The 18,756-nt window shown below is 39.7% G+C and overlaps 1 protein-coding gene across 2 annotated transcripts in view; it reads right to left on the bottom strand.

Moving 5' to 3' along the window:
* The window catches only part of EFNA5 (ephrin A5), a 242,545-nt gene extending 234,205 nt beyond the window's left edge, over positions 1-8,340 (bottom strand). For both annotated transcript variants that reach the window (XM_054397905.1, XM_054397906.1), the window contains exon 1: positions 8,216-8,340. In XM_054397905.1, the coding sequence (XP_054253880.1) occupies positions 8,216-8,340 (125 nt within the window). The remainder of the gene's footprint in view (positions 1-8,215) is intronic.
* Positions 8,341-18,756: the final 10,416 nt, after the last annotated feature.

Raw genomic sequence — 18,756 nt, 5'->3', positions numbered from 1 at the left:
GATGTCGATGCATATTTTCCTTGAAGAATGCTATACGTGAATATCCCTTCATTGTTCCTTATCCCTCCCCCACCACGAGATGAATAAAATTACTCTGTGAGGCAGACCTCCATGAAGAATGACCACACAATTCTGGACCAAACAGTTCTAAGTCTATGTAGCACTCACAAATCTCTGTCTAAGCTAAACAAAGCAATATTATTCCTAAGTAGCAAATTTGGGAATATAAAATTGAAACTGCCTGTCTATGAAGTGGTAACTTGCAAATAACTGCAGAATCAGGGTCGGCTGTCCATCCCCCATCCAGCTGGCTCTCATATCAGTAACTTCAAAAATGCGGTTTGCCATTATGGTGGCTTAAGGCACTTTGTGTTCCAGTGCAATGACCACGCTGTGTGTGTATGTCAGAAGGTCAATACTTTCAAATTCCAGAGTCTCTTTTTATTTCCTTCTTTTTCTGGAAACAATAAGAGATCACGATTGATAGCTCCTACTTTGTTAACTTCTACTCACCAAATACTCTGACTGAGTGAATATATAATTTTTTTTTAAATCTGATTAGACATCAACTACAGGTTTTGGATTTTGTTGTGGCTTTGTTGATTTTTTTTTTAAAGGACAATATGATGCAGCTTGGTTTGGTGCTTATTAACAACATCAATTATCAGATATCTTTGCTACAACGTTATACAATTTCAAGGAACCCAAGATCAGTGAAGCTGCTAGCAGTTCTTATCTAACACTGATGAACTAGCACAGCAAAGTGGCAACTGTGATACAAAGATCGCTGTCAAATCTATCGGAAGGTAATTTCTTTTTTCTGCCTCCTCACAAAAAACCAAACCAAAACAAAACAAAACAAATAATAAAAAAACCCAAAACAACAAAACAGGGAAAAAAGCACCCACATTTTATTTATATAGAACTACAAGACCAACAAAATCTTAGATGTTGAGATGTTTATGTTCTGTCAAAATATGCAACCTTATAAATGTCATGAGGGCCAGTTTTATATTTCAGAACAGAAAGATATTTTAGCAGAGGGTGATCAGAGTCAAAGCAAACATATCTCATATTCCAGTTTTTCACCTCACCTGATGATTCAGAAGGAAATTAAACCCTTTCATGCTTGACCACCGTTTCATTACTGTCACCAGAAACTAAATGTGACACATATCAAATAAGATGGTTCTTCAAGACTGATGAAAACAAACAAAAAATATAAAGTTACTCAATAATAAACATGAAGTAAATTTTTTACTGTGGGTATTGCTGTTGAACAGTTCCTTATTAGATTATTTTGCTTAATGACAGAAACAGAAATTAACAGTGAAAATTAACTAATAGTGTACTCTCGGGTTTTATCAGTCTAAGAATCTTCTGGCAAATTCTTCCACTAAATGACAATGCAAGTAACAAGAGTTTTATTTTTCAAGGCTTTTCAACTAAAAATTGCTAAACCTTAAGAATTTCCTACAAATTGGTATTAGCAATTCAAGCAGATCTTGCTAATTAGCAGACTGCTGTATATCTTCTCATTAGCTGATTTTTCTTTTGATACCACTTTTACTGGTCATGCATTGAAACAGAAAAATGGCCATAAAGCTACTAGCATGACAGGTAACAGAACCTGGGTATCAAACAATTTCTCTACATTTTGCAGCAAACAAAAATAAACAAACTCCTTTTTTTTCCTTCATGAAAATAAGATCGATGTATTTTTGTTAACAAGTCAACAGTAAAACATGAATGCTGTTTTCCTAAAAGGAAAAAAAATGGACAAAAAAGTATGTATTTTCATACATATATATGTATATGTATATATAGCATGCAGCATTTTTCTTTTATTGGAAATCTTGACATAGTACAGGACAGAAATACAACCACAGTCCTTGTGGAGGAACACATTTTTTAAAAAGTATTTTCAAATACTTAATTTTAACACAGTTTTTAAAGAATGTGTAGGAGTGGAAATTTGTGGTCTTGTAAAGTAACAATTCATGCTCAGTTTCTTTAAAGGGAGGATTTCAAACATTTATACATGTTTGTAGACTACAAAATAATACCCACCACTTTACATGAACTCAACTGTGATCTAGCTTTTCCAGATTACAATGAATAGGGAGAATGCAAAAATGCAAGATTTCTAATGTGTGAAGGATTCTATTCCATTCAGCTACACTGAAGTGCGTTACAGCAAGGCTTACTCATAATAACTGTAATACCACAATAAAGCAATTTCAATAACTTGTTTATTTTAAGTCAAATGTGTCCATTTGGTGTTGGTGTTTTGCTGACTTACTAAATGTTAAACATAAGCACAATGAAAACTTAAAACAGGGCCCTTTATTCTCAATGTTGAATTACACCATTCAGAAACACTGGAAGATTAGATTAATCATGAGACTACAGTTTTTAAAAAACAATACTAAGAACTGCATAGCAGAGCAAAGAGTGATTATTGGAAGAAAATCCCAGTTCCAAAATGCTTCTAATTGGATTTTAAAAAAATGAAAAACAAACTCTGAGCCAAAGCAAGAGACGTACATCTCATAGCTATGGACAATCTACTGACACTTTCTCCAGGAAAGGTTGTGTCTTTGTTAGCATCTTCTCTAAGGTGGTGCAAATGCATTTTCTTAAAGTCTAATATTTAAATAATGTGATACTCTGCCCAGTGACAGGTTGTTTTAGGATGAAGCAGTAACATGGTACTCTAATAAAAGCCCAGAGAGTTCTCAAAATATATTCCTGTAATATTCTCCATTTCACTTTACATTTGTGTGCCTGGGCTCTTGCTTATCTACCTGTACATTTACTGACCTGGGGAATCCTAGCATATGGAGAAACAGCACAAAGGAAAGACTGCCAAGAATTAAAACACAGATTCTACAACTAATTTTTTGCTACTATTTTAAATTTTACAATTAAGTATCTTCGCTGGAAGATGGGACTTGGGGGTTAGTTTGCGAAGTTGTTCATTTTCTAAACATTGAAGACTTCATTAATTAAAAAATTTCATTTTCAGAGATTTTTTCTCACACAACATTCTTGATTTACTCTACACATCACCTTCTATTGACACACTTCAATGCATACATATATGTATATGTACACATAGATATACATATACACACATACACAGAAATGCATACATATTCACATAAAAATATACATTTTACATATGCCTCTCTGTACAAAAGCAAAGATCATGACTCCTGAAGGATTAATTGCATTCAATAAGTTCTTCAGCCCAGCATGAAGCTGGTAGATTGCTGGGATCATAGCAACAGGGGAGAGAAAGGAAGGCTCATCTTTATGTCCCTCTCCAAAAGCATATAAGGCTAGTGGAAAGAATGCAGGGAAGTGTCCTCACTATGTGCATTTGGAAAATATTTAATAAAAAGTATTTCATGAAGACCATATACCACTTAACAAGATGGCTTTCATATGAAGGTGGAAGCCAGTGAAACTACTTTTTTTGTGTAGTCTTTTCATACAACACTTCTAACCCCCACTATTAAAATAAACATAAACATTCTTTTGCAGACACAAAGTGTTTGCGACACCATTAAAAAAACAAACAGTAGGTGTAAAGAATTGAAAGCTCTATTACTGATCTTTTAATTACAAGAAATCAGATTTCTTCACCACTCACAGCAAGCTGCTGGATAAAATGCTCTCAAAATATATACCATTTCAAACAGTTACATATAGGCATATATATGTGCATGTATACAGATCCCAAGTACTTAAGTTCCTCTGCTTCCTTTTGACTTACACAAATTATGTGGAATACCAAAACCAAAGCAAATGTCTTAATTTTGTTCCCCTTCTTTCCCAGCTTCTTAGCTGATCTTAACACACATTAACTGCCTTCTTCCTAGTCCAACCATTTTTATATTGTTTCCCTAACCTCTGTACACAGGCAAAACTGTTTCTAGACAGAAAACAAACAGGCCAAACCAAAACGAAAACCAGCCACAACCTCAGTATATACTACTAACATGTCACGGGAAACTCTGCAAATATATGGATGGTAGGATATCAAGACATCCACCCAGTCTGCCATCCTACTCCCAAAAACTGCCAGGTGCACACAAGCAGCCACACTCAAAGCTTCTCAAAATTAAGTATATGAATTTGGCTGGCTCCAGGAGGCACTTAAGTACACATCTAGTCAATCACATAACTGCAGCAGAACTTGTGTGTGTCAGTATGTAATTCAGGGAAATCGGATGTTTTTCTGAATCAGTGCCTAAATAAATACTCCGCTACATAAGTTTAGACATCCAGGTTGTGAAATTCTGGTCCACGCACAGAATTTCAGAAGCATGCACTCATGTTTCTGTTCACTATTTCCAAGAATTTTATCTTTAAAAAGCTCTAGAAATATCAATCAAATTGTGGTATCTGTCTTAATTACAGGAACTCACCAATTGAAGTTTAAATGGTTTTTCATATGTAAATTCTCTAATTACGATCTCATTTCTCCATTTTATTATCCACATAAAAACACAAGCAGAAAATATATCCTCATCCTATGTCTTTACAGGAATTCTCTTGTGGATTCAATTTTATACAGAATTTTCTTACGTAAAATACAGCCAAACTCAGCAATACACCTCATAAAAATTACTTGCTTTCATGAGACTGCCTAACGTATGACTAGAAACTAAATCAGAAATGCAATATTTTTTAAAACTTTGAAACTATTAACAGTTTATGAAGCTACATAATCTTCCATGGAAGCAACTTAATTGAGAAATACCACATAATACCACAATACAAACCACAATCCTGGAAGCACAAAAATGTAGCAATCCTTAGAAGTAGTTCAGCTCGAACTGTGACAAAGTTAAAAGTAGTAGCAAGCACTAAGTGAGCAGATCGCTACAAAATTTGGTCTAGGGACATGGCATTTTGGCTGAAGTTTAATTATGAGGATACCAGTGACCAGAATTACTTGAATATTCTCTATCACAAAACGAACTTCCCAAACGATTTTAAGTGTTGGATTCAGAACAATATTCTTCATCAAAAATAATTTCCTGTCCCAAGAACACATATTTAAACAGTGCTGAAAGACTAATGAACTTTAAGGTAAAAATTAAAATTTACATACACTTAATTCTATGCATACAGATTTTTTTTTTTTTTTAAATAGAGTACATTTTCAAGCTTACTTGAGCATGAATTTCCAATTTAAAAAAATTTACTGTATTTCAAAATCCCAATACTTAAACACATTCTTGTCTGGAATTGGACTACAGCATTTATGGCTTCATGCATGTCAATAATTAAACACACAGAAAAATAACACAGGGAATACTCAAAACATTTTTAAGAACAGACTTAGGCTATGCAAGAATATGCGACTTTGTTACACTATATGTTAACAATAATGATCATAGAATATTTTTAAATGTTCTAGCAGAACTCTGGCAACTAACCAAGAAATTTAATATGCACTTTGCTAATTGACTCTCAGGATTTTTTATTTACCAAATATTGCTCACACCAAAAACATTAAGCAATTGTGCTACTCAGCAAGTTACTAATTTGTCTTTAAATAAGGATGAGATCTTCATGTATCTCAACAAATTGCTGTAGCTTCATACTAAACCCCCACACATCATCTCTGAGGGAATACAATCATTACAAAATTCTTCAAAGATCTGATGAAACCTTAATTTAGCATGTCTTTAATCACTATCAAAATTATCAACATTTCATTTTTAAGTGAATTAATAACTTCTATAGCACTTCATTAATTTTGAATAAATACAATAAAGAAGCAAGCTTAAGTACAATGATGGAGGTATTTCTGTTTAAAGAATGACAATGTTGGGTTTTTTCTTCTAATTTGAAATGGTTATCACCATGAAAGCATCCTTACTTACTTGTACATATATAAAAAACAGATTGCTCCTCTCCTGAATCTTTCTCTGAAGCAGATAAATCAGTTATCTGCAGATAATCAGTTATTTCTGCAATGCCATTAACTGCTCTAAAAAAAATTTGATAACCAAAATTAATTTTTGTTTCAGCTTAGATTCTGACAAAATGAATACAAAACCAAAGTGTTTTCTTTTCTTTGAAGTCTCTTAACACCCACCACTTAGTTGTCTATTTTTCTGTAATGATCGTGAAACTTGGAAAACACACAGAAATGGCACACTGTATAAAACAAAGGAGAAATATATCCAAACCCTGCTCTTGTATTTTTCACTCACAGATAAGTATGCCATGTACAAATAGGTACTTCCATTGTAAGAGTGAAGTAAATATTTTAAGACAAGAAATGTTTGTTTTTAAAAAGAAAGGTTTAGAAGCATCTTACAATTAACTGGTCCTCTAATGTTTGTAAGAATAACAAAACGAAGTATCTTTGCAATCTGCTTATATTTTCATGTTGGATTAAGAAAAGATTTCATTAATAGTAGTAAAATATTATTACACTTATTTAAAATCTTTACAAATTATTAAATGTGTAATGCCTACTGACTAGGTGAAGCCTGTTCGTATCACCAACCACCTTCACCTATGCGCAATTATTGTGTAAAATCATACTCCAGAGAGCAAATTCTATGATGTAAGGTTATTTTTGAAATATTTGAACTGTTATTGCAACTTGTGCATTTAGTGAAACCTTTCAATGATCCTCTGACAGTGGAATTTGTGAATATTACTTTTATTTTTTTCCCCAGCAGTTAACATATCATTTTGCCTAACAACAGGAAAAAAAATCTGGTTTTGAGAGGCTAGCGATTTTTTTTTGGACACATGTTCTTTGATGTGTGATGTCAGATGTAACTTTTTGTCTTATTTACCCTGAGCAATTTTTTTTCAAGTAAAACATGTAAAAGAGTAAAATACAGAGGCATTTAAAATTACAGATGCTCATAATTCCCTAGCATGACTGTTACTCTGAATAAATCCTCTTTGTCTCAAGAATTTTGTGCCAACTATTAATGGTTGAGGTGTTGTTACCAGGAACACAGTATTAAGGTGCTGAACAGATAAACTAACTCTGGGCACTTGAAAACTCTGCCCGGTAACTTCTGCATCACCTATTTTGAAGTGACTTTGGAATGCAGAGTAAATGAGTTTACTGCAGGCAACACAGACATATTAAAAAACACGGCCTGTGACAAAAATCAATGTGCTAATCTCAACCCAAACAACAGTATCAGAAGCATATAAAAAGAGAGAACCTACGATAAAATGTCCCCGAATTTACTTACACTACCATGACAGAAAGTTAAGTCTGCTCACACATACTTTTAAGAAGGCAAAAAATTTAGTACCCGGGTGCCTTTTTACCCAAACACATGGATACCATTTGGAGAGAGGCCTAATTTTTCTGTTGCTAAATATGAGGGAAAACTCTTGAAAAACTAAATGCGATCTCCCTTTTCAGCAGAAGGGTCGTTGAACTGCATGCAAAGCCTGCTGTCAGCAAAGCCTGGCGCGCAGGGAGCTGGAAGCCTGTGTCAGCACCACTCAGTCTCGACGGGGACTCCGACGATGCGCCATCCCGCCCCCGGCGGTACCGGTATTACCTCGGCCTGGTACGGCGTACCTACCTCACTTCCTCACGGTTACACCTAGCCTGCCCGTGAGAGGCCCCAGCTGGTCGAGCAGAGCGGGGTGAAAGCCACCCCTCCAGCGCGGCGGCCGCCCCCGACAACATTCCCGGCCCAGGGCGGAGGGAGGTCGCCCCACTCCGTTCCTCCAGTGAGAGAGACCCCCGCCTCCAGGGAAGGGCTCTCCGATAACGGCATACGGCTCGGGGCCGTACCCTGCCTGCCGAAGGAGCTCCCCGGGGCACAACCGATGGGCCTCTACCTGCACCCCTCCTCATCCCACCCAAACTTCACGTGCAGTCTTGGCCGCAGGAGTGGGTTGGCCCGCTGAGAGGGGCGCCAACGCCGCACCGGAGACATATCCGCCCGGCGCCCGCGGATCAGCGGCGGCCAAGCCTGCTGCAGCACTACGGGGGTGAAAGAAGCAAGAGGAGAAAAATGCTGACGCTGCCTGTAGCCCTAGTCCTCGGTTTTCCATCCTATCTTCCACCCGCCAGGGTATTTTCTGCACGCGTCGGGAACGAGCCGCCAGAGCTGGCTGGGGCGCCGTTCTCCACCCGCCTCCCTGGCGCGCCGAGCCCCCCGCCCTCCGCCGCCCGGTGCGCGACCGCCGCCGCGCCGCGTACCTGGGGTTGGTGCTGTTCCAGTAGACGGCGTAGCGGTCGGCCACCGCCTTGGTGCCGGGTTCCTGCCCGCGTACGCACACCCACAGCGCCGCGGCCGCCAGCAGCAGCATTTCCACGTGCGGCATCGTGCCCGGCCGGCGGCGAGACGGGATGCGGAAAAAATTAAGGGCGAAGTGGGGAAAAAATAAAAATAAAAGAGGTGTGAGAGAAAGCAGCAGACGGGACCGAGCCGTGCCGGGAGGTGGAGGACAAAAAGAGAGGCTCAGAGGCGAGTGGGCTCCGCAGCGTGCCGCGCCGCAGCGAGCAGAGGGCGCTTGCCGCCGCAGATGGGCAGGCGGCAGGGAGGCGCGATCCGCGGTGCCTCAGGGAGCCTCACCCCGGCAAGGGGAGGTAAGGGCCGAGGTAGGAGGCGGTGGCAAGTGGCGGGAGGTGCTCATTCACAGAGTCCCGTACTGAGCCCACGGCACAACAAACACGGGCCCGCCGGAGCGGCGGGAGAGCGAGCGAGAGCCGTCTCTTCTCTGCCCTCTACGAGCGTCCCCGGCGGGACTGGCGGCGCGGCCGCGCGCCTCGGGGGCGGCCGGGGGTCGCAGGGATAGAGGGAGCGAGCAGTAGAAGAGCGGGGAGGACGGGATAGAGATCTTTCCGCTGGAAGCCCACAGGCGGTCCTGGAAGTATACTGAAGGCCGGCGTCTGAAAGAGGTGCGAGAAGTACCAGCAGATCTTAATATACAAAGTTTTTTTCTCCCTTCCTGGGCCTCTGCACCCAGCAAATTAAAAACAAATAGAAAAAGATTTTTTTTTTTTTTTTAAATAGGGGGGAGGGCGGACAAAAGCCCTGAGGAGTTTGTTTGCTGCTCTGATGGGAGTTGGGGAGCCCGTTCTGCAGCACAGAGTGTCTTGAAGGAGACTTTATGGAATGATTTTCTTGTCCTTCCTGTTCCTGGGCTGTGGATGCACCAAGGACTGAGCACGAGCAAAGGCGGAGGAAAAAAAAAAAAAGGGGGGGGGGGAGGAGGGGGAAGGGGGGGAAGAAGAAAAGGGCCAATCCAAGAAATATTGCGGCGTGGAAACCAAGGAGATGGATTTTTTCTAAAACAACGTTTTATGAGAAAGCTTGAAAAAATCAAAATCTCGGAGAAGTGGCAAATCAAGCCTGCAAATTCCCCTGGTGATGCAGGTCTTCGCTGGCCTCTCCCGCTCGGGGAATGCACGGCGCGATACGGAGATTTGCGGAAATCTGCTTCAGCCTCCAGGAACCTCCCTGTGATAAAGCAGAGTCCAGTCCCAGGAACATCAACTTCTGCGGAAGGACAAAACAGTTTGAAAGAGCAAGGAGAGGGTGAGAGAAAAAATAATCCACCCCTCAGATGACTACATAAGGAGATCGGGGAAAAAAAACCACCCCAATTCTTCTTGGTCTTGCCCAACAGCTGCTCCCCTTTTCCCTCTGAAGCAGCACCAGCAGCAGCAAGGAAAAATAGACCACGCCAGCAGGAAAATAAATGAACTTGAATGCAGCGGCAGACAGGGATGGATCGTAAAAAGAGACGAGGATTGGAGGGGCAAAAGTCAGTTTTGGGGAGAAAAAAATAAAATGGCTTTATGAGAGGAAAAAATGTTTAAACAGTCACGGCCTCTTTTGCAATGACCGGTCCCTTCACTGCGTGTAAATCCGACATCAGTAAGCTGGAAAAGCTAGGAGCCTGGCGTGCTGGGTTGTCTCTGTGCATGCGTGTGCACGATAGGCAGCCGCAGAGATACATACGCGGTATACAGAGGTTACACACGCATACATACATTACATACATGCACAGGCGTGGGTCCGAGGCGGGATCTGGCGCCGGTGTGCGTGAGGATGAAGGCGAGGAGGAGGTGCAGTCAGCCAGCTCGGAATACGGGCGCTGCTGCTTGATCATGTGGGATTTTTTCATGCAGTTTACTTGGGAAAGGGGGGAATTTGCCGGCGCAGCCAGTCAGGTCACAGCCTGCTGTTTGCTTACAGATCACCTTTTTTTTTTTTTTAACACATCGACCTCATTGGTTTGCAACACGAGAAAGGAGGCGTACTCCCAGGCTTCTCCTCCTCCATTAAAAAAAAAAAGAAAAAAAAAAAAAAACCACCACACCAACCCCACCTTCTGGAAACCTGACTAATTGAATTGCTGAGACATTGAAGTGGTTCCTGCGCAGCCTTACTGCTAAATGCAACCATTTCAACGCCAGATGCTATGGCAGGGTCTACGCGCGGTGTGTACGGATGAGGTTCCGTCTACGACGGAAAACAGTATACCGAGTAATTCAATCCCAAAACAAAATTCCTTCCTCTTTTTTCCCCGCAGCGGAACTCGGCTCGCACGCCGGTAGCGGCTGCGCGGCGAGACCAGGTGCCTCGCCTTGCAAACTGCAGCCGTATGCTCAAGTGTTGCATGAGCCAGCAAAACCTGACCGGCTGTTCTGCAGCGGGGAAGGCGATGCCGCTCTACCCTGCTTCGCCTTTCATTGCTTTCTGCAGGAAACGCTCGCCGACCGCACCTCTGCTACCGACGGCGGGGAGAGCGGGTAGTGGGCACCGGGGTCGGTGCTTCGCCGCCAAAAATCACCAGTTCCGAGCAGGAGGCGGTGGTGAGGCACCGACCGCCGTCATCCAACTGCCGCTGGTAATCCGGGGTTTGCGCAGGGCGGGCAGGTGAGCGGCTCTCGCGGGAGGGGGAGGGGAAGGGAAAGGCGGGATGGGACGGGGCGGACTGACGCCCAGAGCCTCCATCGCGGGGGGAGGGCGTTCCCAGCGCCCCCGCCTCACCACCTTTCTGGCGTTGCCGAGGTGACGGCGGCCGGCGCGGCGTGCCGCCGCTCTAGCCGCAGAGCCGGACTAGGGTGGATCGCGCTGCTCCGCGCTGCGCTGCCATTCGGAAGCGCCCCGACTCCCCCCAGCGGCGGAGGCCTGCGCCGTAGGGCAGCGGGAGTGGGAGGAGGCGAGTAGGCGCCGGCCGGTGAGGGAGCAGGGAGCGTGGTACCCGCGTCCTGCGCTTCGGGGCGTGGTGAACGTGAAGCCGGGGAATCTCGGTTTCTCCTTTTATTTTTCCTGTTGATTTTTAAATGTTTCTTCTCCACGCGGAAGGAGGTTAGCCACCTTCTTTGGAACCATGTAATCTGTCTGAGGACGGTTGCCTGAGGACGGTGCGATTTCTGCTCTTTGCCCTCCTCTCGGAACGGAAGTGAGGGAGCACTGAGTGATCTTAAAAAGAAACACTCGAATCCCTTGATTTTCTGGGTTTGTTTATTTATTTATTTTACAAACGGATCTGCGCCATTTTCAAATCTGTATTGTCAAAGGCCTAAAAGCGTATCTGGGTTTTGTCTCCTTATGGTCTCCTTCAGCACTGTTTATAATATGCTGACCTCTAGATCAGCCTTAGGATATGAAGTACCTCAGCCAAATATGCCAGGTATAACGGGCACCATAAGCTAAACCTTTTCATTTCTTTTCGTTAAAATAACCCCAGCATTTATGATGTATTTGCTGTCTTAAGAACTGAGTTCTTTGAATTGGGACTGGTGCATCCAGTGTTTCCTTAGTCTTAACTCCAGCACATGTGGAAATCACTGCCATTACAGGAAGCAGAATAAGTAACACTTTTTTCACCAAAGAACATTCTCAGCTACATTTGTAAGAAATGCTTAATGTTGTTTTTTCTCTTTTTGTTTATGCCTTTTGAGAATCATGGCACAGAAAGAGTAACAGGTTGCTTTGCTTGAAACACCTTTAAATAAGAGTCATAGGTTACTCTAGTATATAAAATATCCTTGCAGGACTGGATTTTAACACATAGAAAGCTGTAAAAATTAGTCAAACCATTCGTTAAAAAAATAAAAAATAGGAGGAAGATTTATTATTCTATGCTTTACTTAGCAGCAAACACTTGCTAGCTGTATTTTAATAGTTTAAAAACAATACGAAGATCGTTTGGACTCAAATTAATTCTGCAAGTCAAAAAATAATATTTTAATGAACAGAAATAAAGCTTTTTGTTGCATAATAACCAATTCCTATGAACCTATCAACTACCCCTATACTCAGAACTATGCCAGCTTCTAATCCACTCAATTTTTATATGATTAAACAATTATTGTAGTTGTAAACTACTTCTATATACCAATGGGCTTCTGGCATTATCATTCATTTGGTAGAAAGGCAGAGTCTGTTAACAAGTGATTCAACACTTCACAGCATAAATGAGTCTTTAATACACACTGTCCAGCATTTCTTTGTGGTTGAACAGAATTTCAGTGTATTGTTATGCTGTGCTACAATTACTATCCTAATTGATCACATACCTCAAAATAATTAAACTAAGTACATCTTAATGTTTTGTGTCAGAAAGTGGTAATTCTGTAGAATTTCTTTGTGGATTTCCTTTCAAAATACAGTGTTTTCTGTCATTGTTCATCAATACATCATAAAGAGATAAAAATAACTTCTGTAATTGCAATGTATATTTAAAATAATTTAAGTGATTTTGCCATTCAGTATACTTTGGTACCCATGAGACAGAGAAAATAACAGTATCTCTACATTTTTCCTCTAGTTTTTCTGTTTTGTTTTGTTTTGTTTTCCTTTTATAAATTTGAATAGTGCTTCAGAAGTAAAACTAACTGGTAGGGTCCAATCCATCTTTTTCTGAAACTGTCTCAAGTGACTTAATATGAGTCAAACAAGTGAATTCCATAGGGCTTTTCTTTTAAAACCCAGAGAATTATGAGAAGACCTTTTTGGAAAAAAACCAGATGCATACTACAAATCAGTGAAGAATATAGCTGCATTGAAAAACTTTTTTGTCTACATTCTGTGAAAATATGTTATTTTTTAGTCCTGTGTTAGCATTTTAGTAGATTTGATTTAAATTAGATGGGCAGAAAAATATAATCTGTGTTTGTTGGACTGTTTAAATAATCTTCAATGTTTTGTTAAAAGGACTGTATAAAAATACAGTTTTTTTGCTTATCAGTGGTATCCCCAGGAAGATGGTGTTCAGGACCTGAAAACATCATGCTTGCTTTTGTGTTTAACATCTCTCTGATCCTTTAAATATGTTACTGAAAAATTACTTACAAACAATCCCAGCTTTGTTTTTCTCAGTAACAGAGTGGTTAATCATTACAAATTCTCTCATCTTTTAATGTAATCCTCGATACTGTAAAATGTCAAAGAACAAAATCTTAGACTAATTTCCATACAAGAGGAGTAGATACCAAAGGCATAAGTAATACTAGTACAGAGAATCACTGAGTTTGCAATCATTTGATTGCAAATATTCAATATTCTTGAGTAAGATGAGATCTTTCTTTCTAGGTGATTTCTCTAAATAATTTTTTCCCCTTCTCATATATTACTTGTTAAAGACCCTGTGTATGTACTGCATACATGGGAGGGCTGGAAGTTGTTTTTGGGGGGGCTTTCTGTTTTTTGTTCTGTTTTTCTGTGTGTTTTATTTATTTTTCACAGGAGAAAGAAATAATCTTATGGAAGAGAGCTTGATGAAATGGCTGCATTTGTACCTGATTCAGTATTTATTTTTGTGTGTGTGAATATCTTCAGCAATTAACTGAAGATTCTTGATACTGCCTGGCAATTCCCTCACTTCTTTAACCCTCATTTTCCACTCTACCAACTAGAGATAATATGTGTGTTTACTGTGATGTACTGAGGCTCAATAACTTCATGTTTTCAGATGTTCAAAGGAGCAATTTTCAGATTCTTGTACAAAAAAAGAAAATGCTGTAACACAAAATACAGCAATGAATTCTAGGCAGGTTTTTTGGGAGGGTATTATCCAGAGATTTTCAGAATTTCTGTTATGTCTAGAAACCATACATATCTCTTTTTGCATAGGGTTATTGAGAAACAGCTAATTTTTTTATTGTCTATAGTTACCAGCATTGCTTCCATTTAAATGTGTTGGTTTGAAAGACAGTGTGTTCGGCTAAGCAATCAAAAGAGTTCCAGCTCACAAATTAGGCAAGGCCTCTTCTGTACATAACTATTTGGGTGTTAGTATGAAAACTACAGAAGTTTAATGTACTAAGGAAAACTTTGAAAAGAAAACAAAATATTTCCTGGCCTCATATTGACATTTCATGATTTAATTTTCTTAAGAGCTTGCAATAGAAAGAATTACAAGGTAGGAAAACTGCAAAAATGTAAATGGAACCAGACTACTTTTAACTGCCTTGAGACAATAGCAAATTCCACTGCCAAGGTCAGTGTAACATTCCCTGTGTATATACAGGTAATAATTTTTATATAGTGTGTTGCCTTTCGAGTTCATGTTTGTTTGTCTTTAAAAATACTTCTGTTTATGTTTGCTAAATATCTAATTATGAGGAATTTGTTGACACAATTTAAAGAGCTCTAAATTTAGGTCTATGAAGTAAAAGTACTTTTAATATTTTCATTTTGAAAGGCTAAATAAAAGCATTTATTTCTACCCAAAGTCCTATGTACAGTTTCTGGCTTTACAAAAAGTAAAGCTTATTGCACTGATATGTCATAAATGTTGAATCAGTAACTGAAAAAAACCAGGAATAAAACTAAGGCAAGAGAAGCTGTGTCCTTTTTGCCACCCACTTCAGCTCCTCCACGCTCTCCAAATTGCAAACATTAATTTAAAGACTTCTTAAAAAAACTTTTGAAAATTATTGCTCAGTCTTAATTTGTTACAGAGTTACTATCTTACTGTTATAGACTAAGCTTTACCTGGAGTCCAAAAGCCCAAAAGAAAAAGATTTAGATTTCCTCCCCCTCTCCCTTTTTCCCAGTAGGGTAAAAGCAAATTATGCAGAAGAAAGGAGAGGTAAAATCATGACAGAAATCATCTGGAATCAGTTTGGAAGTAAAAAAAGGTAATTTTATATATATATATATATATATATATATATGCACACACACACACACATATATATATAGCATTTGAGTAATAGCGAAGGTTACAAAGGTATAAGGAACAGGGTAAATAGAAAAATATACAAAACCAGGCCCAGCTGGCATTGGATTCCCTTGACATAAGTGGATGCAGTTCTGTAGAAGCGTGGATGCAGCATGGAGGTAGGCCTCACCACGTCTCACCACGTCGTAACTGCAGGAAGCAGGAGCAGCACATGACCTCTGTTGAGCAGGCAGGGCAGGGGGAAAGCCAGACAACCAAGGAAAATGCCCCCCTTTAAATAAGCTTGCTGGACAGGAAGGGGGAGTGGAATAGATATTTGACCCAGGGGACCCCTCCCCGTGGGAGGGGAAATGCCAGATTTCCTCTGCCCACTTGGATCAGGTTTCTTTCGTCCACCTGGGAGCTGGGTTCTTTTCAGCCCCCCTCCAAGGATGGGTGTAACCTGATACACTTACAGACCCTTCAGTTTTGGTATTATTACTGTAGAAACAAGTATTTAAAGCTCATAGGTGCAAGAAAGATTACAGTGTGAGAAAGATACTGCAAAGCTGAAGACAAAAAAGCATCCGATACACCAGATACTATGAATATAGTTGTCCTAAAGATTGGTCTTCACTTCTGCAAAATACTTTATATTGAGCAGATATACTGTACATATTATACAGATTACACTACATGAGCAGGCTCTTATTTTAGCATTTGTGCATCTCCTATGATGACATAACAGGATGGAAACCAGTTCAGACAAATAATAATCTTTAAAAATTATTTTCTGTGTTACTTGCTCTTCAAATGCCCATGCTGAGGCTTCTTGATAGAAGTTAACTTTTCAGGATGATTTCTCTACACTGCGTAACTGCAGCTGGTGATCCAGAACATCAGTGTTTCCTTAGAAACTTTTAAGCAGTATTTTCAAAATTGGAGGAGATTAAAAACCTAAGACAAAAAAAGCCAAATAAAATTTTAAAACAAAACAAAACCAAAAACCCACAGGTAACCAAAAGACGTACAACTGCAAGATGAATACTGAATCCAAAATAACTTGTGACCAGAAATATGTGTTTGCAGCTATTTGTGATTATTTCTTTTGTACCAATATAGTAGTGAGTAGTGAACAAATCTTTTGTTTCTTGAAGTCTTGTTGCATGAGATGGACAGCTAGCAGGATTTTCTTTTTTCTGTCTATATACAGTTAATTGAAGAAAATCAAGTTAAAGGTTTAGACCCAGATGGCAGCTGAGCCCCACACAGTTGTGCATGCTGCCCACCCCCTGGTAGGATAGGAAAGAAAATCAGAAGCAAAAAGCAAAACCCCATTCGTTGAGATCAGGAGAGTTTAATAGTACAACACAAAGAATGAAGAAACAACAGGAATAACCATAATACCAAGGAAGTGATATATGAAGTAAGTGATGCAAAACATGATGATCTCACCAACACAGCATGCACAAAAAACCTACACACGTGCCCAGGCCAGCCCTCCCCTCTTAGGCAGCAGTATGTAGTTCATAAGGTGTCAAATACCCCATTGGCTGGTTCTGTTGGCTATTCTGAGAGTGTTCCCTCCCAACTCCTTATAAGAGAATTAACCCTATATGAGCCAAACCCACAGCAAAGATCAAGGCAGGGCAACCGACTGTTATCATCTGGAAACACGATGGAAATTTAGAAATCATATACTTGATTATATTCAAGTGTAGTAAACATAATTATTAAATTTTATTAACACAAAAAATAATAATAATTTTAAAAATCTGAGGATATTCTTTAACACTTTTCAGAGGTTAATCAACATTCAGGATCGTCTTCACTTGCAAGTTTTCCAAACTGACCACTGTTCTTTCTGCCTGTTTAACAAATTAATCATAAGCCATAAAACCATAAGTAGTTCCTATCTATTGCAAAACTGTGTTTGTTTGTGCGTGTGTTCCAGTGCATAGCAAAGTCTTAGACTTGAGTACCTTTCGCTTTTCACACAGAACCACCTGTCAACTAACATTACTCACATTAGTGAAAATGAATCAATAGAGAAAACAAACAAACAAACAACCCCCAAAACAAACAAAAAAACCCCAACCAACCAAATAAAACGTGTTACAGATCATGCTACAACTCTGCTCTTTTACTGGTGAAGGACTTGCTCTAAGTTTGCATGCTAAGCTATCTAAATGGCACAAGATAGTCTTCCATTAAAGAAACTTCAGAGCTCCTTTGCTAATGGAAGCTTTGTTTGCATTAAATGCTGGAAAGATTCTTAACAGAAGCAAAAGGCCTAACAGTGAGTTGTTATGTGCCTACAGATGGCAAATGGTCTATGCAGATGGTGGTCCTCAAGTCAGTTCTCAGCACAACATAAAGGTTACCTCAATGGATACTGGGTGCATTTCTCGCCAGTGTTCTATGTAGAACAACAGTTGCACTGGTACTGCAGCAATGGAACAAAGTTCTTTGTGTCCCAGAGAAAATCTTGTATGATTAAAAGAACAAACAGAAACAAGACTGATATATATTATTACAATTACTTAGCAAGTAAATTCTGGAGAAGCATGTGTGTAGCTATGCATGTGGAAAGGTCTTATTTGGATGAAAGAAATCTCAGAGGTTTCAGTGATGAAATGCTGAAGATAATTTACTTTAGGCAGTTTGGAAGACACTTGCAGTGTCTTTATCTATACTGTTTGTACTACATCTTTCTCATGACAAACTAGTTCTCAGACTAAGAGAATATCCACCCTTGCATTAAAAAAACTTTCTACACAGTTTGCCAAGTAGAGTTTGAAGAGCAAACACTAATTGCTTTTTAAATAGCATATCTCACATTCATGACTGGATACCTGGAATTTGCAGCCCTGTGTTTGTTTCAATTCTAATACACAATAGAATCAAAGACATTTTAGAAAGCAACTAAACCACAACTTTCAAGACAGGGGCATGAGAGAAGGGACTAGGAGAACATTTTCTTGGTCCTCTTTATGTCTAAATCATAACGAGTCATTTCTGCTATAGATTTCATATGCAACCTTTTCCATTGCATACAGTATACTGAGTTTGGCTGACTCTTGAATTCCAATGGATTAGACTCAGCCAGACGAGCACAACAGAATTAGCTGCCATGTGTGACCTAGGCCAATAAAACAGATGTCTGCTTGACATCGGCCTGTCTGATAATTGTCATGGAAAGCCAGAAGAAAAGGAATAAGGTTAACATTTTGTAGCCTGCTTAGCCAGACTTTGATTTTAGACTCATTGTCAGTGAAACTGTTGAAACTGTTGTGGAGAATGAATTTATGAAAACATTGTAGACGTTTGAATTACATTGTCTGCTTTGTGCCAGTTCTAAGTGAATATTGTTCTTCTCATCAGCTCTGCCATGGCCTTCTAAAGCATTGTACTGAGAAGTATGAGTTTTGTTTGCTTAGACCATAGTGTCTGAAGTTTTGATGAAAGTACTCACAATAACTCTTGTTTCATTATGATCTTTTTGTATGTTTTCCATCTCAGCTTAGCTTTTGTATAGACTTTCCATTACTTAATGAAAGTTCTGCATGAAAATACTGTTTTTTTGAAACTGAAGTTATGAAAGACTGGTACAGT

Source organism: Indicator indicator, chromosome Z (assembly GCF_027791375.1).
Source record: "Indicator indicator isolate 239-I01 chromosome Z, UM_Iind_1.1, whole genome shotgun sequence".
Lineage (NCBI taxonomy): Eukaryota > Metazoa > Chordata > Aves > Piciformes > Indicatoridae > Indicator > Indicator indicator.
Note: the sequence above shows the minus strand (reverse complement) of the source record. Positions and strands in the feature narration are given on the sequence as shown.